This window comes from Nycticebus coucang, chromosome 24 (genome assembly GCF_027406575.1).
Source record: "Nycticebus coucang isolate mNycCou1 chromosome 24, mNycCou1.pri, whole genome shotgun sequence".
Classification (NCBI taxonomy): domain Eukaryota; kingdom Metazoa; phylum Chordata; class Mammalia; order Primates; family Lorisidae; genus Nycticebus; species Nycticebus coucang.
In genome coordinates, this window is record NC_069803.1 from 23,505,306 (window position 1) to 23,527,786 (window position 22,481).

The 22,481-nt window shown below is 47.6% G+C and overlaps 1 protein-coding gene across 1 annotated transcript; it reads left to right on the plus strand.

Annotated features, from left to right (window-relative positions):
- The first annotated feature begins 820 nt into the window (after window positions 1–820).
- Window positions 821–22,221, plus strand: R3HCC1 (R3H domain and coiled-coil containing 1). Its single transcript, XM_053578361.1, has 9 exons — window positions 821–943; window positions 13,969–14,184; window positions 14,511–14,638; window positions 15,056–15,193; window positions 16,147–16,744; window positions 17,537–17,709; window positions 18,896–18,966; window positions 20,305–20,400; window positions 21,284–22,221. The coding sequence occupies exons 1-9, from the start codon at window positions 821–823 to the stop codon at window positions 21,412–21,414; spliced, it is 1,674 nt and encodes a 557-aa protein (XP_053434336.1). The 3' UTR covers window positions 21,415–22,221.
- The last annotated feature ends 260 nt before the right edge of the window (window positions 22,222–22,481 follow it).

Genomic DNA, 22,481 nt, shown 5'->3' on the forward strand with positions numbered 1-22,481 from the left:
GGGGCTAGCCAGATGCTTTGTGTTTTTGTTTGAGCAGGAGAGGAGGAGGAGGGGAAAAGGGTTTGTGTGTGGCTGCGTTAGGCCCCCCAAGACACCGGTCATGTGGCTTTGAACACAGACCTCTCATTCATCTTCTGTAACTTGCAGAAGTTGGACAAGTTGACCCTGAAGCTCTGATGGTCTAGCGTCCCTCTGATCTGCTTCTCTCTTGACTCCTTGCTGTCTTAGGAGTCACAGCCATGCCCAAAGTGAGGAGGCAGTGATGTGCCTGGGGAGGGTGGCTGCAGAGTGCCCAGTTACCACACTTGGGAGCAGAGATGTGGTGCAGGGAGAGGGCAGAGTGGGTATCAGGAAGGTGAGGGGAAGGCACTGCCTCAGGATCTCCTGGGCCTGCCCCAAAGAGATTCTAAACCCGAGTCCTGGGGCCTGGTGGTCTCTAGACATCTTGTTGTGAGAGGGACGAAACAGACAAACTGCACTTTTCACTGCCTGCTGGACACGGCCAGGCTGAGAGAGACAGTCCAGGGCTGAACAGACCTCTTCAGGTCATGCCAGGTCATGTTCAAGTGCTGAAATCTAGGCCATCAGAAAAGAGGAAAGAGCCACAAGAACCGCTAAGAAAGGAGACCACAAAGATGGGCTGACTCCCAAAGAATCAAAGCTCTGCGCCGAGGTTTGTGGGTGCTGAGTTGATAACCCTCTTCTCTTTTCGTCATTTCTTGCTGTTTTCTCTTGTGACTCAGTCGCATTTACTCTTTGGGGAAAGTGCGATCGCCTCCTCCTCCTGCTCAGAGACAACACAAGTGGGAGGCTCCAGAGCATGACAGCCAAGCGGACCCTCAGCGGTTGCCGGCAAAACCTCCAATTTGAAGATGAGACTGGAGCGTCGGTGACTTCCATCACAGAGTTCACAGGGGCATTTAGTTTGCTGACATCCGGTTGGGTATCCTCTCTGTTACACCCGCACTGGGGCTCAGAGAACCATGTGGCACTCGGACACGCTGAACCAAGAAGCAGCCCCGAGGTCCCTCCCTGACCTTCCCCCACCTCTCCCATCTCTCTGGTGTTCATTTTTTAACACAGGAGAAGCTCTTTCAGGAAGTTCCCTTATCTAACTGTGAAAGCTACTTCTAAAAGACTTGCAGCTGTCTTAAAACATCCCCCTTGGATTCTTGTTAAATGGCTAAGAAAGAGGAAAATCCTGAGAACAGATGAAAAGTCTCCACAAGTATGAAAACCGGGCCCAGACAGGTTTCTCGTGCATTCTGAGGGAGATTCTAGGAGGTGACTCTGTGTAATGAGACCTTTGCTGGCAAGGTCTTCCAGGCTTGTTCACAAGCTATTGTTTGTCTTTCCTCCCTTTCAGCATCCAAAGAATCATTTCTAAACCATTGTCTTGTCTTGTGGCCCATGTACAGCACCCCCATTCCTCTCTCCCCAATGAAGAGAATATTTAAGCAACTGTACGGCTCTTCTGTGAGTTTTCATATTTTTTTGTTGTTGTCTCACTTTGTCACCCTCAGTAGAGTGCCACGACGTCCTAACTCACAGCAACCTCAAACTCTTGGCTCAAGCGATTCTCTTGCCTCAGCCTCCCAAATAGCTGGGACTACCAGGGCCCACCACAACACCTGGCTATTTTTAGAGATGGGGTCTCGCCCGTGCTCAGGCTGGTCTCGAACCTGTGAGCTCAGGCAATCCACCTGCCTTGGCCTCCCAGAGTGCTGGGATTACAGGCATGAGCTATGGCGCCTGGCCAGTTTTTGTATTTTTTGGTACGGCTCCTGTGCTGATGCACGTTAATACATTGGTTTTGCTTGCCTCCTGTTGACTTGCCTTTGCCTGTAGGGTTTTTGGTCATGACCCTTTATGGTGGAGAAGAAAGAGATCACCCTGTGATCTCTTACACCAGGCTACTCTTACACAGACTCTCAAAAGCCAAATAACTATGACGTGGTAGCCCTAGCAAGCTAAGATACCAGGGTAACATTTGTTTGAGCAGAGGATTCCACAACTAAACACTGTTGAAAAGTTACTGGAATTGAGGTCCGAGCACAGCTTTGAGACTATTCACCTGGGTTCAAATCCCCGTGTTGCTGTTTACTTGAAGATTGATCTTGGGTCAGTTACCAAATACTGGGACCTGATTTTATATCTGTAGAATGGAAGTGATTATGTCCACTACAAGGGATTGCTGTGGGGTGGGGACTGTATGGGGTGGCGTATGGAAAGCACCAGGTACAGAAGGAGCCCAAGGTGTGAGGAAGCTTGAGTCCAGCCTTCCCTAGGACCTGGGATGGGCCATCGCTGCTTTAATGAACTTCTTGACTCCAACCCCTACCTGAGGGGGTCTCCATTGCGGAGGACTGAAAGTCAGCAAATTTTGCAATTAAGGGAGGGTCATTTAAAATATGTTTGCTCCAGCCTGAGCAAAAGTGAGACCCCATCTCTACTAAAAATAGAAAAACTAGCCTGGCAATGTTGTGGGCACCTGTTGTCTCAGCTACTCCGGAGGCTGAGACAAGACAATTGCTGAAACCCAAGAGTTTGAGGTTGCTGTGAGCTATAACGCCATGACACTCTACCAGGGTGCCAGAGTGAGACTCTGTCTCAAAAAAAAGTTTATTGTATTCATAAACTTTTACAATTTTGCCAAATTTGCAGGCCGTGCCACTTTGAGTGATTTGGGGAGAAAGAAAATAAATTTATTTTCTCAGCTTATAAAAATAGCACACCTATATTATACATATATTATAGAAATATACATATTCTATACATACAGCTTTGTATGAAAAGTACAAGAGCCTAAAGTGAAAACAACCCACAGTCACAGCACTCAGAGACTGCTCACATCTGGGTTTATTTTCTTTCAGTATTTTTTCCTGCTGCTTGTTTAATAGGTGAGATCAACTTGTGTCACTTTTTTTTTACAGCTTTTTTTTTTTTTTTTTTGTGGTTTTTGGCCGGGGCTGGGTTTGAACCTGCCACCTCCGGCATATGGGACCCGCGCCCTACTCCTTGAGCCACAGGCGCCGCCCTTTTTTACAGCTTTTAAACATAGGCACTTTCTATGCCGTTACAAAGGCTTAATATTCATGTTTAATCATTTCCCTTCTGGCCCCTCATCTCTCACTGCGGTTGATAAGAGGTTGGTGCTTGAACCGAGGAAAATAAATCAGGGTTTGGACGTCGTGTTCAAACATCTGCAAAGTCACGTTGTCACAAGGAGACCCTGGCAGAAGCTCGGGAACTGAGCTGAGGACAGGCTTGAGCCCTGCAGCCTACTGGGGAGAACCCTCTCACTCCGTAGGGCTTCCCAATACTCTGGCCCTTTAAGAAGGGCTAGAACTTGGGAGGGGCTGCAGCCCTGGTCTCCAGGGAACTGAGGGACAACAAAGCATCAGAGATTTGGGAGGTGTGGTGGGAACCCTCCCCGGCTGGGGTGACCTACAGGAAGGCCAATCAGGTACAAGCAGAGGCTGGGGTGGCCGTTCCCTCCATCCCCCCGCCCTGCCCGTTCTCAGTTCCCTTGCTGGTCTGACTTCTACTCACAGCCTTGCCCTGCTCTGCTCTCTGTCACTTCCACCGCCTTGGCTTGACTTATGGGCACTGTTCTTGCTTTTAACATTTTGTTGATTTTCTTGAATTTTTAGGTTAAAAAAGTCAAATCATCTGTGAACGATGATGATTTGATCTCATCAAATTTCTAAGCTTTCTTGTCCTTATGTCTTTTGGTCAACTGGCTTTTGCTAGTACCGGAAAAATGGCAAGTGCTAGAGGCTTTGGTAGATATCCTTGTTGTGTCCTGAATTTAATGTGGTACTTCTGTGTTTCTCCATTAAGCACAGGATTTTATTTAGATCTTTAAATGAATTTGCATAGAGTTGTTCTAGGTGAGAATTGGGTAAAGAACATATAATGATTTTTGCCTTTTTTTTTTTTTTTTTGAGACAGAGTCTCACTTGGTCACCCTTGGTAGAGTGCTATGGCGTCACAGCTCACAGCAACCTCAACCTCTTGGGCTTAAGTGATCCTCTTGCCTCAGCCTCCCAAGTTGCTGGGACTACAGGCACCTGCCACAACTGCCTGTTTTAGAGACACAGTCTCGGTCTTGCTTAGGCTGGTCTCCAACCTGTGAGCTCAGGCAATTCACCCACCTTCGCCTCCCAAGTTTTGGGATTACAGGCATGAGCTACCGCGCCCGGCTGATGTTTTGCTTTTAAAATTTGTAATTTAATTGAATTATCCCACCCTTGGTTTGCTATAAAAACATTGGCATTCTATCACTGATTGTTTTATGCTCCACCCTGACCCCATTTTTTTCTATATAATCCATATTTCTTTATTAACCAACCTCCCTAGCCTCCACCAATTATTTGGAAAAAGTAGCATTTATTGGGTGGCACCTGTGGCTCAAGGAGTAGGGTGCCGGTCCCATACGCCGGAGGTGGCAGGTTCAAACCTAGCCCCGGCCAAAAACCAAAAAAAAAAAGAAAAAAAAAAGAATAGCTTGTTTAAAAAAAAAAAAAAGCATTTATTGACTTTGCCACTGTTATATACCCCACTTCTATACTTTAGAATGTATTCTGGGGCTCCTGTCCTAATTTGTTGTGATAAAAAATGCTTTTGTTTTTACGTTCCGTTGCCCTCCCTCTGAGATTTATAACATTTATATATCATTTTGTTTCTCTGATTGTTTTAATTATATGTTTTAAGTAAATGAAATAGTCATCACTGGCGTTTTCTCTCATGACATCCCAGCTTGTGAGTCATTTATTTTGATTCACCTCTTGATTGCCTGGACCAGGTGTCCTCCAACTGCAGTCCGTGGGCCACATGAGGCAGTGTGAATTGTATTTGTTCCCATTTTGTTTTTTACTTCAAAATAAGATATGTGCAGTGTGCATAGGAATTTGTTCATAGTTGTTTTTTTTTTAAACTATAGTCCAGCCCTCCAACGGTCTGAGGGACAGTGAATTTGCCCCGTTTAAAAAGTTTGAGGATGTCCTCTAATAGCTTTCTGGGAAGGACCATGAACTTCAAAGCATGACTCAGAAACAGCTGGGTGACTAAGTCACACAAAGGAAAGAGACAGCCATTTAATTCTTATCTAGGAAAAAAAGAGAAAAGGAGGGAAGAAGAGTGAATTGTTTTCCTTCCTTCCTTTCTTTTTTTTTTTGAGACAGTCTCACTTTGTCACCTCAGTAGAGTGCTGTGACATCATAGCTCACAGCAACCTCAAACTCGTGGGCTTAAGCAATTCTCTTGCCTCAGCCTCCCAGTAGCTGGGACTACAGGCACCTGCCACCACCCCAGGCTATTTTTGTTGTTGCTGTTGTTGTTATTGTCATTGTTGTTTTAGCATGCCCTGGCCAGGTTCGAACCCATCAGCTTCGAAGCATGTGGCTGGTGCCCTAACCACTGAGCTAGGGCGCCCAGCCTAGGAAGAGTGAATTGTTTTTCTAATTAAGGTGATTAGTTGGAGGCTGTCAAAGAAGCCAGTCTGGGCAATGTATGCCCTTAAAGGGAAAAATATTGAATTATGTATGGAGTTTACAGTTTTGGGGAGTTAAGCCATGCAGGACAGACAAGATAGGCGTCTCCAACTGAGACAGGCCAGGATCACCCCATTACTCCTGGCAGAATTTCCATGGCTTCCAGTGTTGCTGCAGGTTTGAGAATACTTCCTGTTGCCATCACAGTTTATAGAATTTTCTGGTCTTAACATTTATTCTTAAAAATTCTACAGATACTGTTCTGTTGTCTCCTGGCATTGAGTAGCTAGGAAAATCTACAAGCTATAAAGTTTTTTTTTCCTTTGTATTCTGCCTAAATCATGACAGTAGTCTTTTTTTTTTTTTTAATCCCCTGGGAAAATAAATTTTACCATAATCTGTATTAACCTTTTATTTATTATCTATTTTCTGGAACACCACTTTAATTCGCTAAGCCATTTTAAAGCTGTAGATTCACATTTTCTTTGGTTGCATTTTATTTATTTTTTTCCTGTTCCAGCAATTTTCCTTACCTCTTCAGCTATACCAATTATACACGTGTTGGATCTTCAATGTAAAACTTTGTAGTTATATTTTTCTTTTTTTTGTTTTTTTTGGTCAGGGCTGGGTTTGAACCCGCCCGTCCAGCATATGGGGCCGGCGCCCTATTTATATTTTTCTTTAACACTGTACTCTCTCCGTTTTTTTTCTTTGATTTCCATATAGTTTTCTATGTGAAGTTTTTCATGTCTGAGAGTAGCTTTTATTCACAAATGACTTCTAATTGTTATTTACATTTTGTTACATTAGTTTGTAAAAAATAAATTCCAATAGCTACTTTTCATTATTATAAATATTTATAATGTATACATATTATAATTTTGTTTATATATCTAATATATTTGATATAAAATGAGTAAAAACTTTGGTAAACTCAAGATGACAGAACAAGTTTTTTTTTTTCCATTTTTTGGCCAGGGCTGGGTTTGAACCCGCCAACTCTGGCATAAGGGGCCAGCGCCTTACTCCTTTGAGCCACAGGGGCCACCCTCAGTTTTTTTTTTTTTTTTGTAGAGACAGAGTCTCACTTTATGGCCCTCAGTAGAGTGCCGTGGCCTCACACAGCTCACAGCAACCTCCAATTCCTGGGCTTAAGTGATTCTCTTGCCTCAGCCTCCTGAGTAGCTGGGACTACAGGCGCCCGCCACAACGCCCGGCTATTTTTTGGTTGCAGTTCAGCCGGGGCCGGGTTTGAACCCGCCACCCTCGGTATATGGGGCCGGTGCCTTACCGACTGAGCCATAGGCACCGCCCCTCAATTTTTTTTTTTGAGACAGAGTCTCTCTCCGTTGTCCTAGGCTAGCATGCTGTGGCATCAGTCTAACTCAAAGCAACATCAAACTTTTGTGTTTAAGTGATCCTATTGCCTCAGCCTTCCAAGTATCTGGGACTAAAGGTACTGGCCACAGTGTCTGGCTAATTTTTCTACTTTTAGTAGATATGGGAGTCTCGCTCTTGTTCAGGCTGCTCTCAGAACTTCTGAGCTCAAAGGATCCTCCTACCTCAACTCCTGGGGTGCTAGGATTACAGGCCTGAGACAGTGTGCTGGGCCTGAACAAATTTCACTTAACAGTTCCATTTTTACTTATATTTATTAAGTTATTAAACATTTCATCTGTACTTAATTCCATCTATTTGATATTCCATTTTTCAACTGAAATTCTTATAGACAAAGTTATAGAGTCCCGTGCAATTGCAAGAAAAAATACAGAGAGCTGTCATGTACCCTTTACCCAGCCCCCAATGGTAACATTTCACAAGCCATAGTACAATATTACAATGTCGATATTGACATTAGTACAATCTTCTAACCTCAATCAGGGTTTTCCAATCTTATACTCGTGTGTGTATTTAGTTCAATATAATTTAATTACCCGTGTAGGGTTGTGTCTGGGACATGAGGGTCCTTCCTGTAACTCTTTAAGTCACACTCACCTCCTTTCTACCCCTGTACTCTATTCATCACCCCCATCCTCTCTATTCCCTATTATTGACGCCTGCAAATTCTAATCTGTTCTCCACTTCTAAAATTTTGTCTTTTCAAAAAGTTTATATAAGTGGAATAGATTAAGCTTTTGGGATTAGATGACTTCACTAATGTATGTGTAAAGTTGTTTATGAGATATTTCTTTGTTATACTGTTGTCTGTGTAAAGTTGTTTATAGTATTTCCTTGTTATACTGTTGATGTCTGTGTAAAGTTGTTTATGAGATATTTCTTTGTTATACTGTTGATGTCTGTGTAAAGTTGTTTATAGTATTTCCTTGTTATACTGTTGCTGTCTGTGTAAAGTTGTTTATGAGATATTTCTTTGTTATACTGTTGCTGTCTGTGTAAAGTTGTTTATAGTATTTCCTTGTTATACTGTTGATGTCTGTGTAAAGTTGTTTATGAGATATTTTCTTGTTATACTGTTGATGTCTGTGTAAAGTTGTTTATGAGATATTTCCTTGTTATACTGCTGCTGTCTGTGTAAAGTTGTTTATGAGATATTTCCTTGTTATACTGTTGCTGTCTGTGTAAAGTTGTTTATGAGATATTTCCTTGTTATACTGTTGCTGTCTGTGTAAAGTTGTTTATAGTATTTCCTTGTTATACTGTTGATGTCTGTGTAAAGTTGTTTATGAGATATTTCCTTGTTATACTGCTGCTGTCTGTGTAAAGTTGTTTATAGTATTTTCTTGTTATACTGTTGCTGTCTGTGTAAAGTTGTTTATAGTATTTCCTTGTTATACTGTTGATGTCTGTGTAAAGTTGTTTATGAGATATTTCCTTGTTATACTGTTGCTGTCTGTGTAAAGTTGTTTATAGTATTTTCTTGTTATACTGTTGCTGTCTGTGTAAAGTTGTTTATAGTATTTCCTTGTTATACTGTTGATGTCTGTGTAAAGTTGTTTATGAGATATTTCCTTGTTATACTGTTGCTGTCTGTGTAAAGTTGTTTATAGTATTTCCTTGTTATACTGTTGATGTCTGTGTAAAGTTGTTTATGAGATATTTCCTTGTTATACTGTTGCTGTCTGTGTAAAGTTGTTTATAGTATTTCCTTGTTATACTGTTGATGTCTGTGTAAAGTTGTTTATGAGATATTTCCTTGTTATACTGCTGCTGTCTGTGTAAAGTTGTTTATAGTATTTCCTTGTTATACTGCTGCTGTCTGTGTAAAGTTGTTTATAGTATTTCCTTGTTATACTGCTGCTGTCTGTGTAAAGTTGTTTATAGTATTTCCTTGTTATACTGTTGCTGTCTGTGTAAAGTTGTTTATAGTATTTCCTTGTTATACTGTTGATGTCTGTGTAAAGTTGTTTATAGTATTTCCTTGTTATACTGCTGCTGTCTGTGTAAAGTTGTTTATAGTATTTCCTTGTTATACTGCTGCTGTCTGTGTAAAGTTGTTTATGAGATATTTCCTTGTTATACTGCTGCTGTCTGTGTAAAGTTGTTTATAGTATTTCCTTGTTATACTGTTGCTGTCTGTAGAGTCTATAATGATAGCCCCTGTTTCATTCCTGACACCGGTAATTTGCGCCTTTTCTCTTTCTTTAAGTTTTAGTAGAGGTTATAATTCTATTGATCTTTTCACAAAAGTAGCTCTTTTGTTGATTTTCTCTACTGTTTTTCTGTTTTCAATTTCATTGACTTCTACTTTTATTGTCTATTTCCTTCCTCTGTTTTCTTTAGGTTTATTTTGATCTTTTTCTTTTGATTTGAGACTTTTTCTTTTTTCCTAACATGTGTATATACATTTAGTACTCTAAATTTTCCTTTCTTTTTCTTTTTCTTTTTCTTTTTCCCTTCCTTCCTTCCTTCCTTCCTCCCTCCCTCCCTCCCTTCCTTCCTCCCTCCCTCCCTCCCTTCCTTCCTCTCTCTCTCTCTCTCTTACAGAGCCTCACTTTGTCACCCTTGGCAGAGTGCCATGACATCATGGCTCAGGGCAACCTCAAACTCTTGGGCTCAAGCTTTTCTCTCGCCTCAGCCTCCTGAGTAGCTGGGATGCCCACCACAACACCCAGCTATTTTTTAGAAATGAAGTCTCACTCTTGCTGGTCTCAAACTCCTGAGCTCAAGCAATCCACCTGCCTCGGCCTCCAAGCACTGGAATTACAGGCGTGTACTATAAATTTTTTTCTCAGCACTACTTACCTATGTGTCACATTTTGGTATTTTCATTCTATTCAATGTATTTTTTTTTTCAGACAGTGTCTCAAGCTGTCACCCTGGGTAGAGTGCCGTGGCTTCCTAGCACACAGCAACCACCAAATAGGGCTCAAGCGATCCTTTTGCCTCAGTTTTTTCTATTTTTAGTAGAGACGGGGGTGTTGGTTTTTGCTCAGGCTGGTCTTGGACCCCTGAGCTCAGGCAATCCACCTATCTCGGCAGCCCAGAGTGCTAGGATTACAGGCGTGAGCCACTGTGCCCAGCCACAATGTATCTTTTTAAATTTCTCTCAGGATTTCCTCTTTGACTGATGGATTATCTGGAAGTGTGATGTTCAGTTTCCAAGTGTTTGGGGATGTTCTTGCTATCTTTCAGCTATTTGTCTCCGGTTTGATTCTATGAGGATCAGAGAAGAGACTCTGCTTTTAAATTCATTCTTTTCAATTTGTTGAGGTTTATTTTATAGTTCAGGATATGGTCTGTCTTGGAATATTTTCCAAAGGCACTTCAAAAGAATGTATATCCTGCTGTGTTGAACAGAGTATTCTCAAGCTCCCAGTCTAGGGATCTGAGACATAGGGACACCTAAGTAGACTTTGTTGTCCCTTAGACCCTGAGGTCCCTACCTGGCCTGCTTTCTTCTCTACACCTTTCAGAGTCTTCTTATGTTTGTTTATAATATAATATAATGTCCAGGAGTTTTAGTTGTATTTAGTGGAAGGAATAGGAAAAAATGTGTTGGCCAGGCTCAGGGGCTCACGCTTGTAATCCTAACACTCTGGGAGGCTAGGTGGGCGGGTTGCCTCTTTCTTGTCTTTCCATAGCTCACAGGTTCAAGACCAGCCTGAGCTACAGTGAGACCCCATCTCTAAAAATAGCCAGGTGTTGTGGCAGGCACCTGTAGTCCCAGCAACTTGGGAGGCTGAAGCAAGAAGATCACTTGAACCCAAGAATTTGAGGTTACTGTGAGCTGCGATGCCACAGCCCTCTACTGAGGGCAACAAAGTGAGACTCTGTCTCAAAAAAACAAACAAAAAAAAAATTGTGTTTACTTCATTTTCCCAGAAATCCTGATTTTCTTTTGAAACACATCAAATGAATCACCCGGCAGGCTTTGAAGCAAAACCTTCCCGTGTACTGTAGTCAAACAACTTTTACTGATCTAAAATATCGTACATCTACTTTAGTATTATAACACTGTTTACAAACTGTCAAATTTTCTTACATCTGCCCATTTAAAATTCTAAGTCTGATATTCATTTTACCTTCTAATAGAATCACCAGCTAATGTGCTAGATTCCCTAATATGCCAAAACTGTGTGAACATTACAAAGACTTTAAATAACAAACATAAATGGGTCATACTTAAACTTGACCTTCATGGGAGAGAACATCTCAAGCAAGCCGAGGTTACTGGGGAGACAATTCAATCCTATGTTACCTTCTCAGGTGGGTTGTGGTTGATTAGAGTGAGACATGAGACTAGGACACAGACTCTAGAGATGTATTTGCCCAAGATAATCTTGCCCATGGCAAGGAGAGGGTCACTGTGGCAGTGGAGAGCTCCAGGTCTGTCCCTTCAGCTGAGACTCTTTGCAACCCCATGTCCCCTGGATTCAGCACTTTCATAATCTTTCAATCACTCCTCCCATTTTGGGTAACATTCTGTAGCACACACCCAGGCTGCTTTTTCCCTGATTGGATTCATCTCATTTATTTAATTCCTAACTTTGGTGTCTGGCCAGTGGCCACAGGATTAAGACAATGCTAATGACATTCTAATGATGGGAAGTCTTAATCTTGTTTCAGAGCTGGGGGTCCTTGGCAGTCAGACTAGAAGTAGCGGTTCTCAACCTGTGGGCCATGATCCCTTTGTACAATGAAAATACATCGCAGCAATAGGAAGGTTGAGAACCACTGGACTGGAGAGTCCCAACTCTACACTTCATAGCTGGGGGCCCCTGGGCCAAACCTCATTTTATCCCCCTACCATATGGGTAACAATTTTCATCTGAAAGGGCTGCTGCAAAGATTAAAATACAGTTTGTTTGGCAAGCTCTATGCAAATAGTAATTATCTTGATTTTCCTAAGCCTTTACTCCGTATCACTGTTTCCAGCATTGTTGCTCTAGTTTTTGCTGTTTCCACGATGAACATGATTGACTCTTTCTTGTCTTTCCATAGCTGACAGTTCTCTCTCATCTCAACCCATTATTTACCCATTGAACATGAAAATCAGGCTTTCTTTGACTTGAGGGTATAAAGCGGTTATTAGCTGAAATTTTCTTCTGTTTTCTCAAGAAAGTCTTTCAAGATATTCTTACCCTGTATCTTTTTCCTGCTGTGCCCTAATTCTTTCTTCTTTCTGTAGAAATTCTGCCTGTCTCTATATTGCTTCACCTTTGAATTGGGACCATTCTATCCCTACCATTTGTTCCCAAATAATGTGGACAGATGTGCTTTAATTTGATGTGCTTTAATTTCTTTTTCCAACTTTACCTATCATCTTTAGATACCCTCTGTCCATGGCGGAGGCCTAGATGCTAAATCTTTCTCTTTTTTTGCAGTTTTTGGCTGGGGCTGGGTTTGAACCCGCCACCTCCAGCATATGGGGGTGGCGCCCTACTCCTTTGAGCCACAGGTGCCGCCTATCTTTTTTTTCTTGTTTAGCCTCTGAGTTACCCAAGGAGGGTGTGGTGGAAACTAGACTCCCGAGGAAGCCTTCCTCTGGGAGCTTGCTTGTTTCCACTGTGTCTCCCACTGAATTTGCTGAACGCCTGTATCATGAACCAGCTCTCAAGAGATGGGGGATTGGGCTTGTTTCTCGGAGTTTGGGTTTGTTCCTCCATTTGGGGGAAAGACTTTGTAGGGAAAGCTGGGCCTTTGTTTTCTGGCCCAGCATGTGTTTTTCTCCCTGGTCATATGTGGACATCTCTGGTCCACAGCTGCTCAGTGGGCTTGCCTCTTAGCCTCAAACCTCCCAGGGAAGGAACCCTGGTCAGATTAAACAATGCTAGGCCTGGCCAGGTCCCAGTTCCACTCAGCCAGCATGGAGTGTGGGTGGGACTGGCAGGGTCAGAATCCAAATGGGTGTACTCTGTCCTTTCTTTACCCTCAGGATCTGGATGCCCTCTGGGTTAGGGGCAGGATCTCCAGAATCTCCTCTTATACCCATGCCCTGAGAGGGAACTCATGACTTGGCTCCCTGAGTTCTCTCTGCACTTTGGTTTTGTCTTTATTCTAGGTCCTTTTTATTCTGGTTGGTGGGTACTGGAAAGATAGTTTTGTAAATGTGGTACAACACCATCATCTTTTAAAGAAATGCTTCGGGGAAAATTGTGAGAGAGGAAAATGTATCCTATTTTTTTTCTCCATGTCTCTGTCCCCAGGTCTCTCAGTTGGCTTTTGGGGGACATCCCTCCCTTCCCCATCCTCCCTGTATCTTATTACGGGACCCACAGACTGTCCCACCCTGTATAAAATCTCTGTCTTAAGTGCCCTTAGCTCCGGGCCCTGCTTTGCTTTTTGGGATGCTCTGGACTTAGGATGACCAAGGTTTTTTGTTGTTGTTGTTGCAGTTTTTGGCCGGGGCTGGGTTTGAACCTGCCACCTCCAGCATACGGGGCCAGCACCCTATCCCTTTGAGCCATAGGCACTGCCTAGGATGACCAAGGTTTTACATTTTTCAGGGAACAGAAGGATTTTAGTTCTGGTCTCCTAGATTATACATGATTAGCCCATCTGATAGACCGATGGCAAGAATTCTGGGCCCCATTTACAGTGGATACTGGCATTATTTCTGGATGGAGCAGGGTAGTTTAAGTTGGTGACCGCAAATCACCATGACAGTGCCTGCCTGACCCAGGTACCCACAGGCTAGCACACCTTGTCAGTGACCCTGCTGTGTGAACTACACATCTTTACAGGTTCCACCAATGAAGAAGAAGGAAGGGCAGTGAAGGGCAAAGGAAGGGCAGTGCTGAGTACTTGGTGCTCAGAAACTTCCTTCCTTCTATTCCTCTGCAAAGTCTCTAAGGTGGGGCATAATGAATGGGAAAATCTAGCACTGCCACTGTCTAGCATACAGCAGCTTCTCTGAAGTGTTTGCTGAACTGAAATGCTCCTAGATGACAGTGTGCTGTCACTGTCAAGAGCTGACCTTGGAATGAAAGACTCTAGACTTTACTATCTGTGAGACTTTGGACAAGTTATTTCACCTTTCTGGGTCTTGGTTTTGCATGAATGTAATACCTAGTCTTTTCGCTGTGGGAGAAGCGGTGGTATCTGTGTTAGTGGCAGACGCACCCAACCCCCTCTTCCCCCAACAGACAAGCGTCCACCCCTCTCCCATCCCTGCGATAACTCCTCCAGGCCGCGCGGTGGCGCTGCGCCTCCGCAGAGCCCAGGGTCTCTCTCGGGCGTGCTGGCCCCCCGGGACCCTAAGAGCGACTGCGACGCACAGGCGGCCGCGGTGAGGCCCGCGGGTCTGGGGGCGGTCGTCTGGGGTCTCTGGCTCCTGGGTGTGGCGTGGCTGCTGGGCCGCGCCGGACAGGTCCCTGAGGGCCCGTGTCCCGGGGGTGGAGCGCAAAGCGGGATGCGAGGCCATCCCCAGTCTCAGACCCCCGGGCGGAGCGCTGAGTGGGGCCTGGTCCATCGACTGGCTTGGGGGACCCTGGCACGTCAGTTCCCTACCGCCGAGCCTGGCTTCTCCAAAGCCCTTTCGCCACCGACTTAGCGGGGTCGTGGTGAGCCGAGGGTCTGTTCTCTGATCCTCGGCCCTGTTTGTATCCCCTGCAGGCTCTCTCACCGGTCACCCTGGCCCTTCTCTGCTTGGACGGTGTCTTCCTCTCCTCAGCCGAGAATGACTTTGTCCACCGGATCCAGAAGGAGTTGGACCGCTTCCTGCTGCAGAAGCAGCTGTCGAAGTAGGCTGGTGTGCAGGGTGCGGGTGCCCACTCTGCTAGGAGAGGCGGGGTCCCCGGAGCCTCCTGGGCCCCTCCCCCCGGCTAGTGCATTCTGGGGAAACTGGGTGGCCCCTGGCCCTGTCTTGGCTTTCAGTCTTCATAACCTCTGTGTCAGCCTCCTGCAGCTGCATTTTTCCTTTGTAATCCTGAGCATCCCCCCCTCCCACAGATTAAGGGGCCTGACTCCGGGATGGGGATGGACCAGTAGCTCCCTGTGATCATCTCTTGCTTGGGTCCTCTGCAGTCTGCCTGGGACCTGGTGGGGCAGAAGGAGCCTATCTTTAAGCCACCACTAACCTGCCAGTGGACCTGGTAGAAGTCAGGCCCCAGGGGTTTGACCTGGACCCCCACTCAGCACTCCTTCCGGTCCCTTCCCAGGGTTCTTCTTTTCCCTCCACTCTCCAGTCGTCTCCGGTACCTGATCCACAGAACAGCAGAGAATTTTGATCTCCTGAGCAGCTTCTCTGTTGGGGAGGGCTGGAAGAGGAGGACAGTCGTTTGTCACCTGGACATCAGGTGTGTAGCCTACTACCTGGGAGTGCTGTCTGCAGTTGCCTGTGGGTGGGCCAGCTGGTAAGCCCGGGAAGGGTGGAGCTTGGCGGGAAGCACCCTCTGCCTCTGCCCCCAGCCCTCGGTGCCTAAAATCAGTGCTGCTGTTTGCTTCCTCAGTGGAGAAGACATGCACTGTTTGTTGAACTCTCTTGGCAATTTCAGCTTTACACATTGGGCAGAGACAGTGAGAGAGCATACCTGAGCCTTGTCAGTAGTGACTGGGATTCAGCAATCCCAGAGATACAGGGCAGCCGAGAAGCTCCTGCTGGGGCTTCAGTCATCTCTGTTCCCATGTACGTCTTCCAGATTAAGTATCTTATGGCAATGACTCTGATCCTGGTGCTTAAAGTTACTTGTTTTCCTAATAGTATAGCTCCTAAATGCAAGTATTTACCTTACCTGGTGTATAACCAAAGATTAAGCTAGATTACTGTGGCAGAGGGCAAGTTGGCTGCTTTGGGCTTGTTCAGAGATGGCATTCAACCTCCACCATGCTGCCTTCCTAAGGTTTTTTTTTTTTTTTTGAGACAGAGCCTCAAGCTGTCACCCTGGGTAGAGTGCTGTGGCATCACAGCTCACAGCAACCTCCAATTCCTGGGCTCAAGCGATTCTCCTGCCTCCGCCTCCCAGTAGCTGGGACTACAGGTGCCCGCCACAACGCCTGGCTATTTTTTGGTTGCAGCCGTCATTGTTGTTTGGCGGGCCCGGGCTGGATTCGAAGCTACCAGCTTAGGTGTATGTAGCTGGTGCCTTAGCCACTTGAGTCACAGGTGCTGAGCCCCTAAGCGGTTTTTGAGGACCGTTTAGGTGCCTAATGCTGACTTGAGCATCACACCCGAATGAAGGCAGCTCCACTAAACCTTTGTCCTTTGCCCCCCCCCCCCACATTCCGATCACTTCTTTCTGTTCTTGTGTAGGGTATCCAGTGCAGATGGCCTCTCTGGCCCCTGCCGCCCTCCTGCCACTCACTCCATCAAGTTCCGTGGTTCTCGACCCACCTCAAACCAAGGAACAGCTGCTGGTGTCCGAGGGGCACGGGCTGGCCGGTGGCATGGGCGCAGGCCAGACCAGCCTTTGTATGTGCCCCGGGTGCTGCGCAGGCAAGAAGAATGGGCACTCACTGCCACCTCAGGGCTCAAGGGAGAGTCCCCAGCTGTTGGGGTCCCCGAAGCGCCTAAAGATGTTGGTGCTGGGGACCCAAACTCTAATCTGGGCATCCATGTGTTGGTGACTGAGGGACCAGAGGACCCAACGGACCTGGGCGAAAGTGGTGAGAAGGAGCCACAGCTGGACCTAGTTGGCCCTCAGCCCCCAGGACCCGGGAGTCCCTCAGGGAAGGGAGACAGGGTGGAGACGACCACGCAGCTTGGGTCCAGTCTGCAGCAGGGCCTGGAGGAGAAGGAGAGTCAGCTGGAGAAGACTGTGGCAGCAGAGGAGGGAGAGGGAGAGGAAAAGGTGGAAGAGGAGGGGCCCAGCAGCCGCTCTGAGGACGACCACAGTGAGCTGCTGCAGGAGGTGATGAGGCTGTTCAGCCCGGAAAGGGGAGGGCGGAAGTGAGGTTGGTGTGGCTGTGGGCGACAGGCATCAAGGGGGGAGTACAGGGCTATGCCAGATGGTACAGGGCTGGGTATCGGGTGATAAGGCCCTTTAGGAAACATCGGGGAGGATTTGGGTCTCAGCCATTTGGGGGCTGGTTGGCCCTGGGCAAGTCATTTTGCTTTTCTAAGTCACAGTTTCCTTATCTGGAAGCAAACATGATGATCAGTGCTTTGCAAGGTGACATAGGTGTTGGTCGTGGAGATTACTCTTCTACTGGCAGCTCTGTCTTACAAGTCATTTCTTTGGAACCACGTGTCTGCCTCGGAGATTGACTGTGGAATTGGGTGGGAGAGTGGGGGCCTTTTATTGTTATTCTATATGTGAAGAACGCAGACCAGAAAGACTTGCTTAATATCATATCATTATAAGAGAAGGGGAGATTCTGGACTGGCTTGGCTCTGTCTGCCCAAAATTACTTAACCCTTTGGCCCTTAGTTTCCTCATCTGTAAAGCAGCTGAGTGGAATATAGTTTTCAGGATTATATAAAACATAATGTGTCTAAGTGCCAGTCAGCCAGTGGGGACTCCATAAAAGTAGGTAGCCTCCCCCAAAACCCATGTTTTTGACCTTCCAGCCCGCTCTGCCTTGTGCTGCCCCGCCCAGCTCCTGCCAGGCCAGCCCCCTCCTCCCTGTGGAGTTCAGAATGTGGTGTAGCTGCTTTATGCCTTCTGTGTCACTTCCCTTGCTGAAGGGTCTGATCTCTCCAGATCACAGACAACCTGACTGAGAAGGAGATTCAGATAGAGAAGATCCTTCTGGACATGTCTTCCTTCATGGAGGAGCTGCCTGCAGAGAAGGACTTCGCGCATGTGGTGGAGATCTACGACTTTGAACCTGAGCTCAAGACCGAGGACCTGCTGGCAACGTTTTCTGAGTTCCAGTGAGTGGTGGCCAGGGAAGTGGGGTGATTGCTTTCTGGAGAGGAGCTGTGTCCCTTTGCCTGCCTCAGTGCCTAGGAGAGAAAGGCAGAAAGCGGGGCGTGTTGCTTGCGCTCTGTACTTCTGGGCAGCTCACCTGCTGGCTGTGACTGGTGGAGAGGAGAGCTGAATGTTTGGTTCTAGACACATTCTGGAGGCCCAAGACTTGGGCCGGCCTGCCTACCAGGACCCCTAGGGCAGCCCATTGCCCTCCCCATATATCTCACCTGCCACCCAGCTGCTCAGGGGTTTCTAGCAGGCTGCAAGCCAGCTCAGTGCAGGGACTGGTTCTGGACTGGACTCAGCTACTCGGTGGGCAGCCTGGAGGTTAGGATGGAGGCCAGAAGATGTGTTAAGACCAGATTTCCCTTCTCGCTTCCCCAGATTCCTTTGGCTCTGCCCTCCTATCTTCTTTTTTCTTTTGCCTTTTTTTTTTTTTTTTTTTTTTTTTTTGATTCTCATTTTCCTTTCTCTTTTCCTGCTTTGGCTTTTTATTTATTTATTTTTTTTTTGCTTTGGCTTTTAAAATCCCTTTCTGCATGGCCCCCCTTGCTGCCTCTGCTTTCCAAAGCCTTCCTTTGTGCTCTGCACCTGAGCTGGAGGAAAGCCCTGGGCAACGGGGGGTGGGGCATGACCTGTTTCTCTCCCACCAGATGGCATGGCCAGGCCGGTTCCCAGCGACTTCCTCAGCTGGGGTGCCAGTACCCCCAGAGCAGCTGGGTGGGCTCATGCTGTCATTAGCCTCTCACAGGCTGCAGGGTCTTCGACATGCTTATTTAAGGGCCTGTCCTATCTCCTTCCCTGACAACACAGACTCTTGCCTTCCCAGCTTCAGACCCCACGCCCTTGGTCTGGCTGTGACAGGGTCTCTGAGGAGCCCTCTTCACCCTTGGTGTTCGTTATATATCCAAGCTCTTGGAGTCCTGGCTTTTGAGTTCCAGAAACTGGGGACCCACAAGACATATTAACAGACATTTGTCTTTCTGAAACTGACCAGCTGGGCTTCAGAGAAGGTTTGCTGCAAATGGTCATCTCCTTCCCAGGAGAGATGGGACCTGGACTTGGGCTCCTCACGTTTAAGGATTGGTGGTGGGAGGAAACTTGCCCGGCCACTTACTTTCCTAAGTGCCCTGTCTCTTCCCTGCACAGAGAGAAGGGGTTCAAGATTCAGTGGGTGGATGACACTCACGCTCTCGGCATCTTTCCCTGCCTGGCCTCAGGTAATGCAACTCACGGTGGGCTCAGCCATTTCTCTGAGCCCCATTGGGAGGGGAAGGACCCTTTGTTCCCTGGCTGCAGGTCAGCCATCTCACAGATGCAGGCTTACCTCAGCCAGTGGCCTCCCAGGGTGCTACTCTCACCTGGCCTAATCCAAAGTCCCAGGGCAGCCGAGCAGGCCATGGCCCAGGGGTCAGAGTAATGTCTTTTAAGTAACAAGCTCTTCCTGTTGTGTTAGTGCTTTCATTGCAAAGGCTTTAGATTCAGGTGACATTTACTGAACAGGTGTCACAGGCCAAGCCCTAGGGACATCTCCATATTAAATGAAATCATAGAAAAGTACTATTTTTATACATCAAAAACATTCCAATATCGGCAATTTCATATGCTTCAAGTAGATGCGTTCTTGTTCAGTTTTCACTACAGTCTCAAGGTGTAGGTCAGGTTACCTACACTTTCCAGATGGGGAGGCTGAGGTCCCAGAACATTAGGATCCACCCAGGTTACAGACCCACGTCAAAGCTGGGGATGCCACGTAGCCTCCTGGCCATGGCTCCTGTGCGCCTGTCCCCTCAGCTGCTTTCCTGTGCTGCCTGGCCACACTGCTTCTATGGGTGTAATTTATAAACAGCCAACACTCCCCACCCCGGGCTGGGCATCCCAGATCACAGCTTTCGGAACACCAGAGCCTGGAGGGCTGTCGCTGGTGGGACCCAATTCTTGGAGCCGGACAGGAAGGGCAAGGGGGTAGGTGGGGAGTCAAATTTTAGAGAGGGAGGCCAAGAGGCTGCCAGTGCCAAGGAAGAGTGTGCTCTGGCTAGGGATGGCTATGGCCATCTCCTGGGTTCTGCCACAAACTGTGTGGTGTGAGAAGGTCGTGCCCTGGCCTCCTTCTGTTAGATCTGAGTTTCCTCATCTGTAACACAGTGGGCAGCTGGGACCTGCAGCCCTCCCAGTTCTGCCCTGGCCTGTTTTCCAGGGCCAGGCATGACTTGGGGCAATGAGCACACATCCCTGTGGGGTCTTGGCAACTCTTTTGAAAGGGAGCATCTTTTTTAAGCTGTAGGCGTTAGAGGGTGGGAATCTGCTTCTCCTGATATCAGGATCGCATCTTCACTGGTATGGCTCCTGACTGGCTGGGGTAGGAGCATCGTCTCGGAGTGTGGTGTCCTTGTGCTGGCATGCAGGGTCTGGGGGACAAGGTGAGCAGGCAGCAGTGTCCTGCCCAGACAGGGTGGTGTCAGAGCAGCCCTGCCCTGAGCTTTGAGTGGGTGTCCACCCCAAGTCCTGGGGGAACCAGGGGTGAAGGGGCTGGCTCCAGACCTGCTTTCTTTCCACAGCCGCTGAAGCCCTTGCCAAGGAGTTTTCAGCACTCAAGATCCGGCCCCTCACGCAGGGAAGCAAGCAGTCCAAACTCAAAGCCTTACAGAGGCCAAGTAAGGAGGTGGCTGTCCCTGGTGGGAGTGTTGGGTAGGGTAGGGCCCTACCCACTCCCTGTCCATCCTCCCTTCTCCAATTCTGTGCTCTTTAGAAACCCTGGGCTACATTAGCTTGTGGGCTGCACCGGGGGCCTAGGGCGGGAGGCCCCTCTGAGTGGCATCTGCCAGTTGCTGTCCTGCTCACCCAGGGAGAGCTTGGTCTGTCTTCTGCAGGGGAAAAAAGAACCTGGGCTTTGGGGTCAGCCCTTTGTGACCCCAGCTCTGTTCCTTACTTCGGTTGACCTTGAATGAGTCACTTAAGTGTGTGAGATGGCTTCTTCTCCATAAAGGAAGCAGATCAGGAAGGGTAGCCTGGAGGATCAGTGTGGCACACCTGCCTGGGGCCCTGAAGGCACATAGAAGGTGCCAAATGGGTGTTGGTTCCTCCTCTTTCCTCTTCCAGAAAGCATGGTGTGGCTTTTAGAGGCCAGTTTTCCACAATTGCAGAGTAGCAGAACATGCCTGACAGAGTTCATGTGCTCATGGCTGGTTATATGGCCTTTGCCCCAGGGTTCCTGGAATGGCAGATACCCTGTGTGTGGGTTCAGGTGCCCCATCCTGACTTGCTTTCCCTCCCAGAGGGCCCTATAAAGCAAGAAGGTGGCAAGATTAACCCACCTCCCACCCCACTGTAGAGACAGAGAAACAAGGGTTCTGGAGGTGTCACACTGGGTCAGGACCCCTCAGGGAGCCCTAAGCAAGCCCTTCAAATGAGCGTCTGGCCACTCTAGGCATAGCTGGGCCCCACAACATTAGAGGTTGGCTCAGATATCCTCAGGCTGCTGTCACTGGGGGAGAGGGGACCTTCAGTCAAGTCACCACCATGGGGCTTCCCTTCTAGAGCTCCTGCGTCTGGCAAAGGAGCGGCCACAGACAAATGCTGTCGTGGCACGGAGGCTGGTGGCCCGGGCCCTGGGGCTCCAACACAAAAAGAAAGAGCGGCCAGCCGTCCAGACTGTCTTGCCGTCCTGAGGCCCCAGAGGCCCACCTGGGCTGGATCCCACCGGGGCTGAGCTGGGCCCCAACACCGCAAGCCTTTACAGACACCAAAGCAGCCCAATGTCACTGTTGGGAGTTTCACTGTGGGGCATGGTGGGCTTTAGTTTGGTCTGGTTCCAGAAATTGAGAAAAAATAAAAACGTATGTTGCTCTAATGCAATTGCTTTGAAATGTAAGTGTGTGGTGTGACACTAGGGGGCACTGGCCAACCTCCCACTGCAGCCTCCTGGCTGCTGAAGGAAGAGATCGCTCAGAAATATGGCCCAGAGGACCCCAGCTGGCCTCCAGAGCCACTGTGCACCTGGCTTATCAGCCCGTTTTGCAGGGTGGGTTGCACCTGCTCTGTGATGCCTGCCTAGAATCTTCTACAGTGCAGCTGTCTCAGCCTGCCAGCGTGTGCTACAGGGCAGCTCTGGGACATTGGGATGGTCCCAGTGTTACCTGTTGGTGTGGGCTACAAAAGATTCTTGCAAAAATAAACACAAAGCCAAGAGTTGAGGTGAGTGTGTGCTAAGTTGGCTTCCCTGCTGGGAACAGGTGTGAGGCATCTTTGTGGGGGTGGTGCTGTTTTTCTGGTTTGGGTGGAGTTGGTGCCAAGGTGCCCCTGCCTGGAGCTTCAGGGTCATCAGGGATGCTTCAACTTGCTGGGCTTGAGGCACAAATGGGCGCCCCGTCCACCCCCACTACCCCAGGAAGAGCTTGAAGCCCCTACTAATGCACCCCCTTCCCTGGGCATGTGCCTTGTGAGTATTTTGGTCTTGGTGTCCCATCTGCTCATAACACTGCTGTGCCTCCAGACAAGTTTCAGTAAAAAACAGCAGGTGTTTGAGAAAGGTATGACTTGTGTTCTTGTTGATTTTTGTGATGGCCTAGGCTGCTGCTCCTAGAGGGCAGGGGTTGCTTCTTTTGTAGTCTACTGAAGGAGGCCCCGGTGGCCACGCTGGACTGGAGAGGACACCATCAATATCTGAAGCTCAGTTTGGGAGACTGAACACAGAAATTCTGCTAATCAGAGCATGGGCATGGTGGTTCAAATGAAA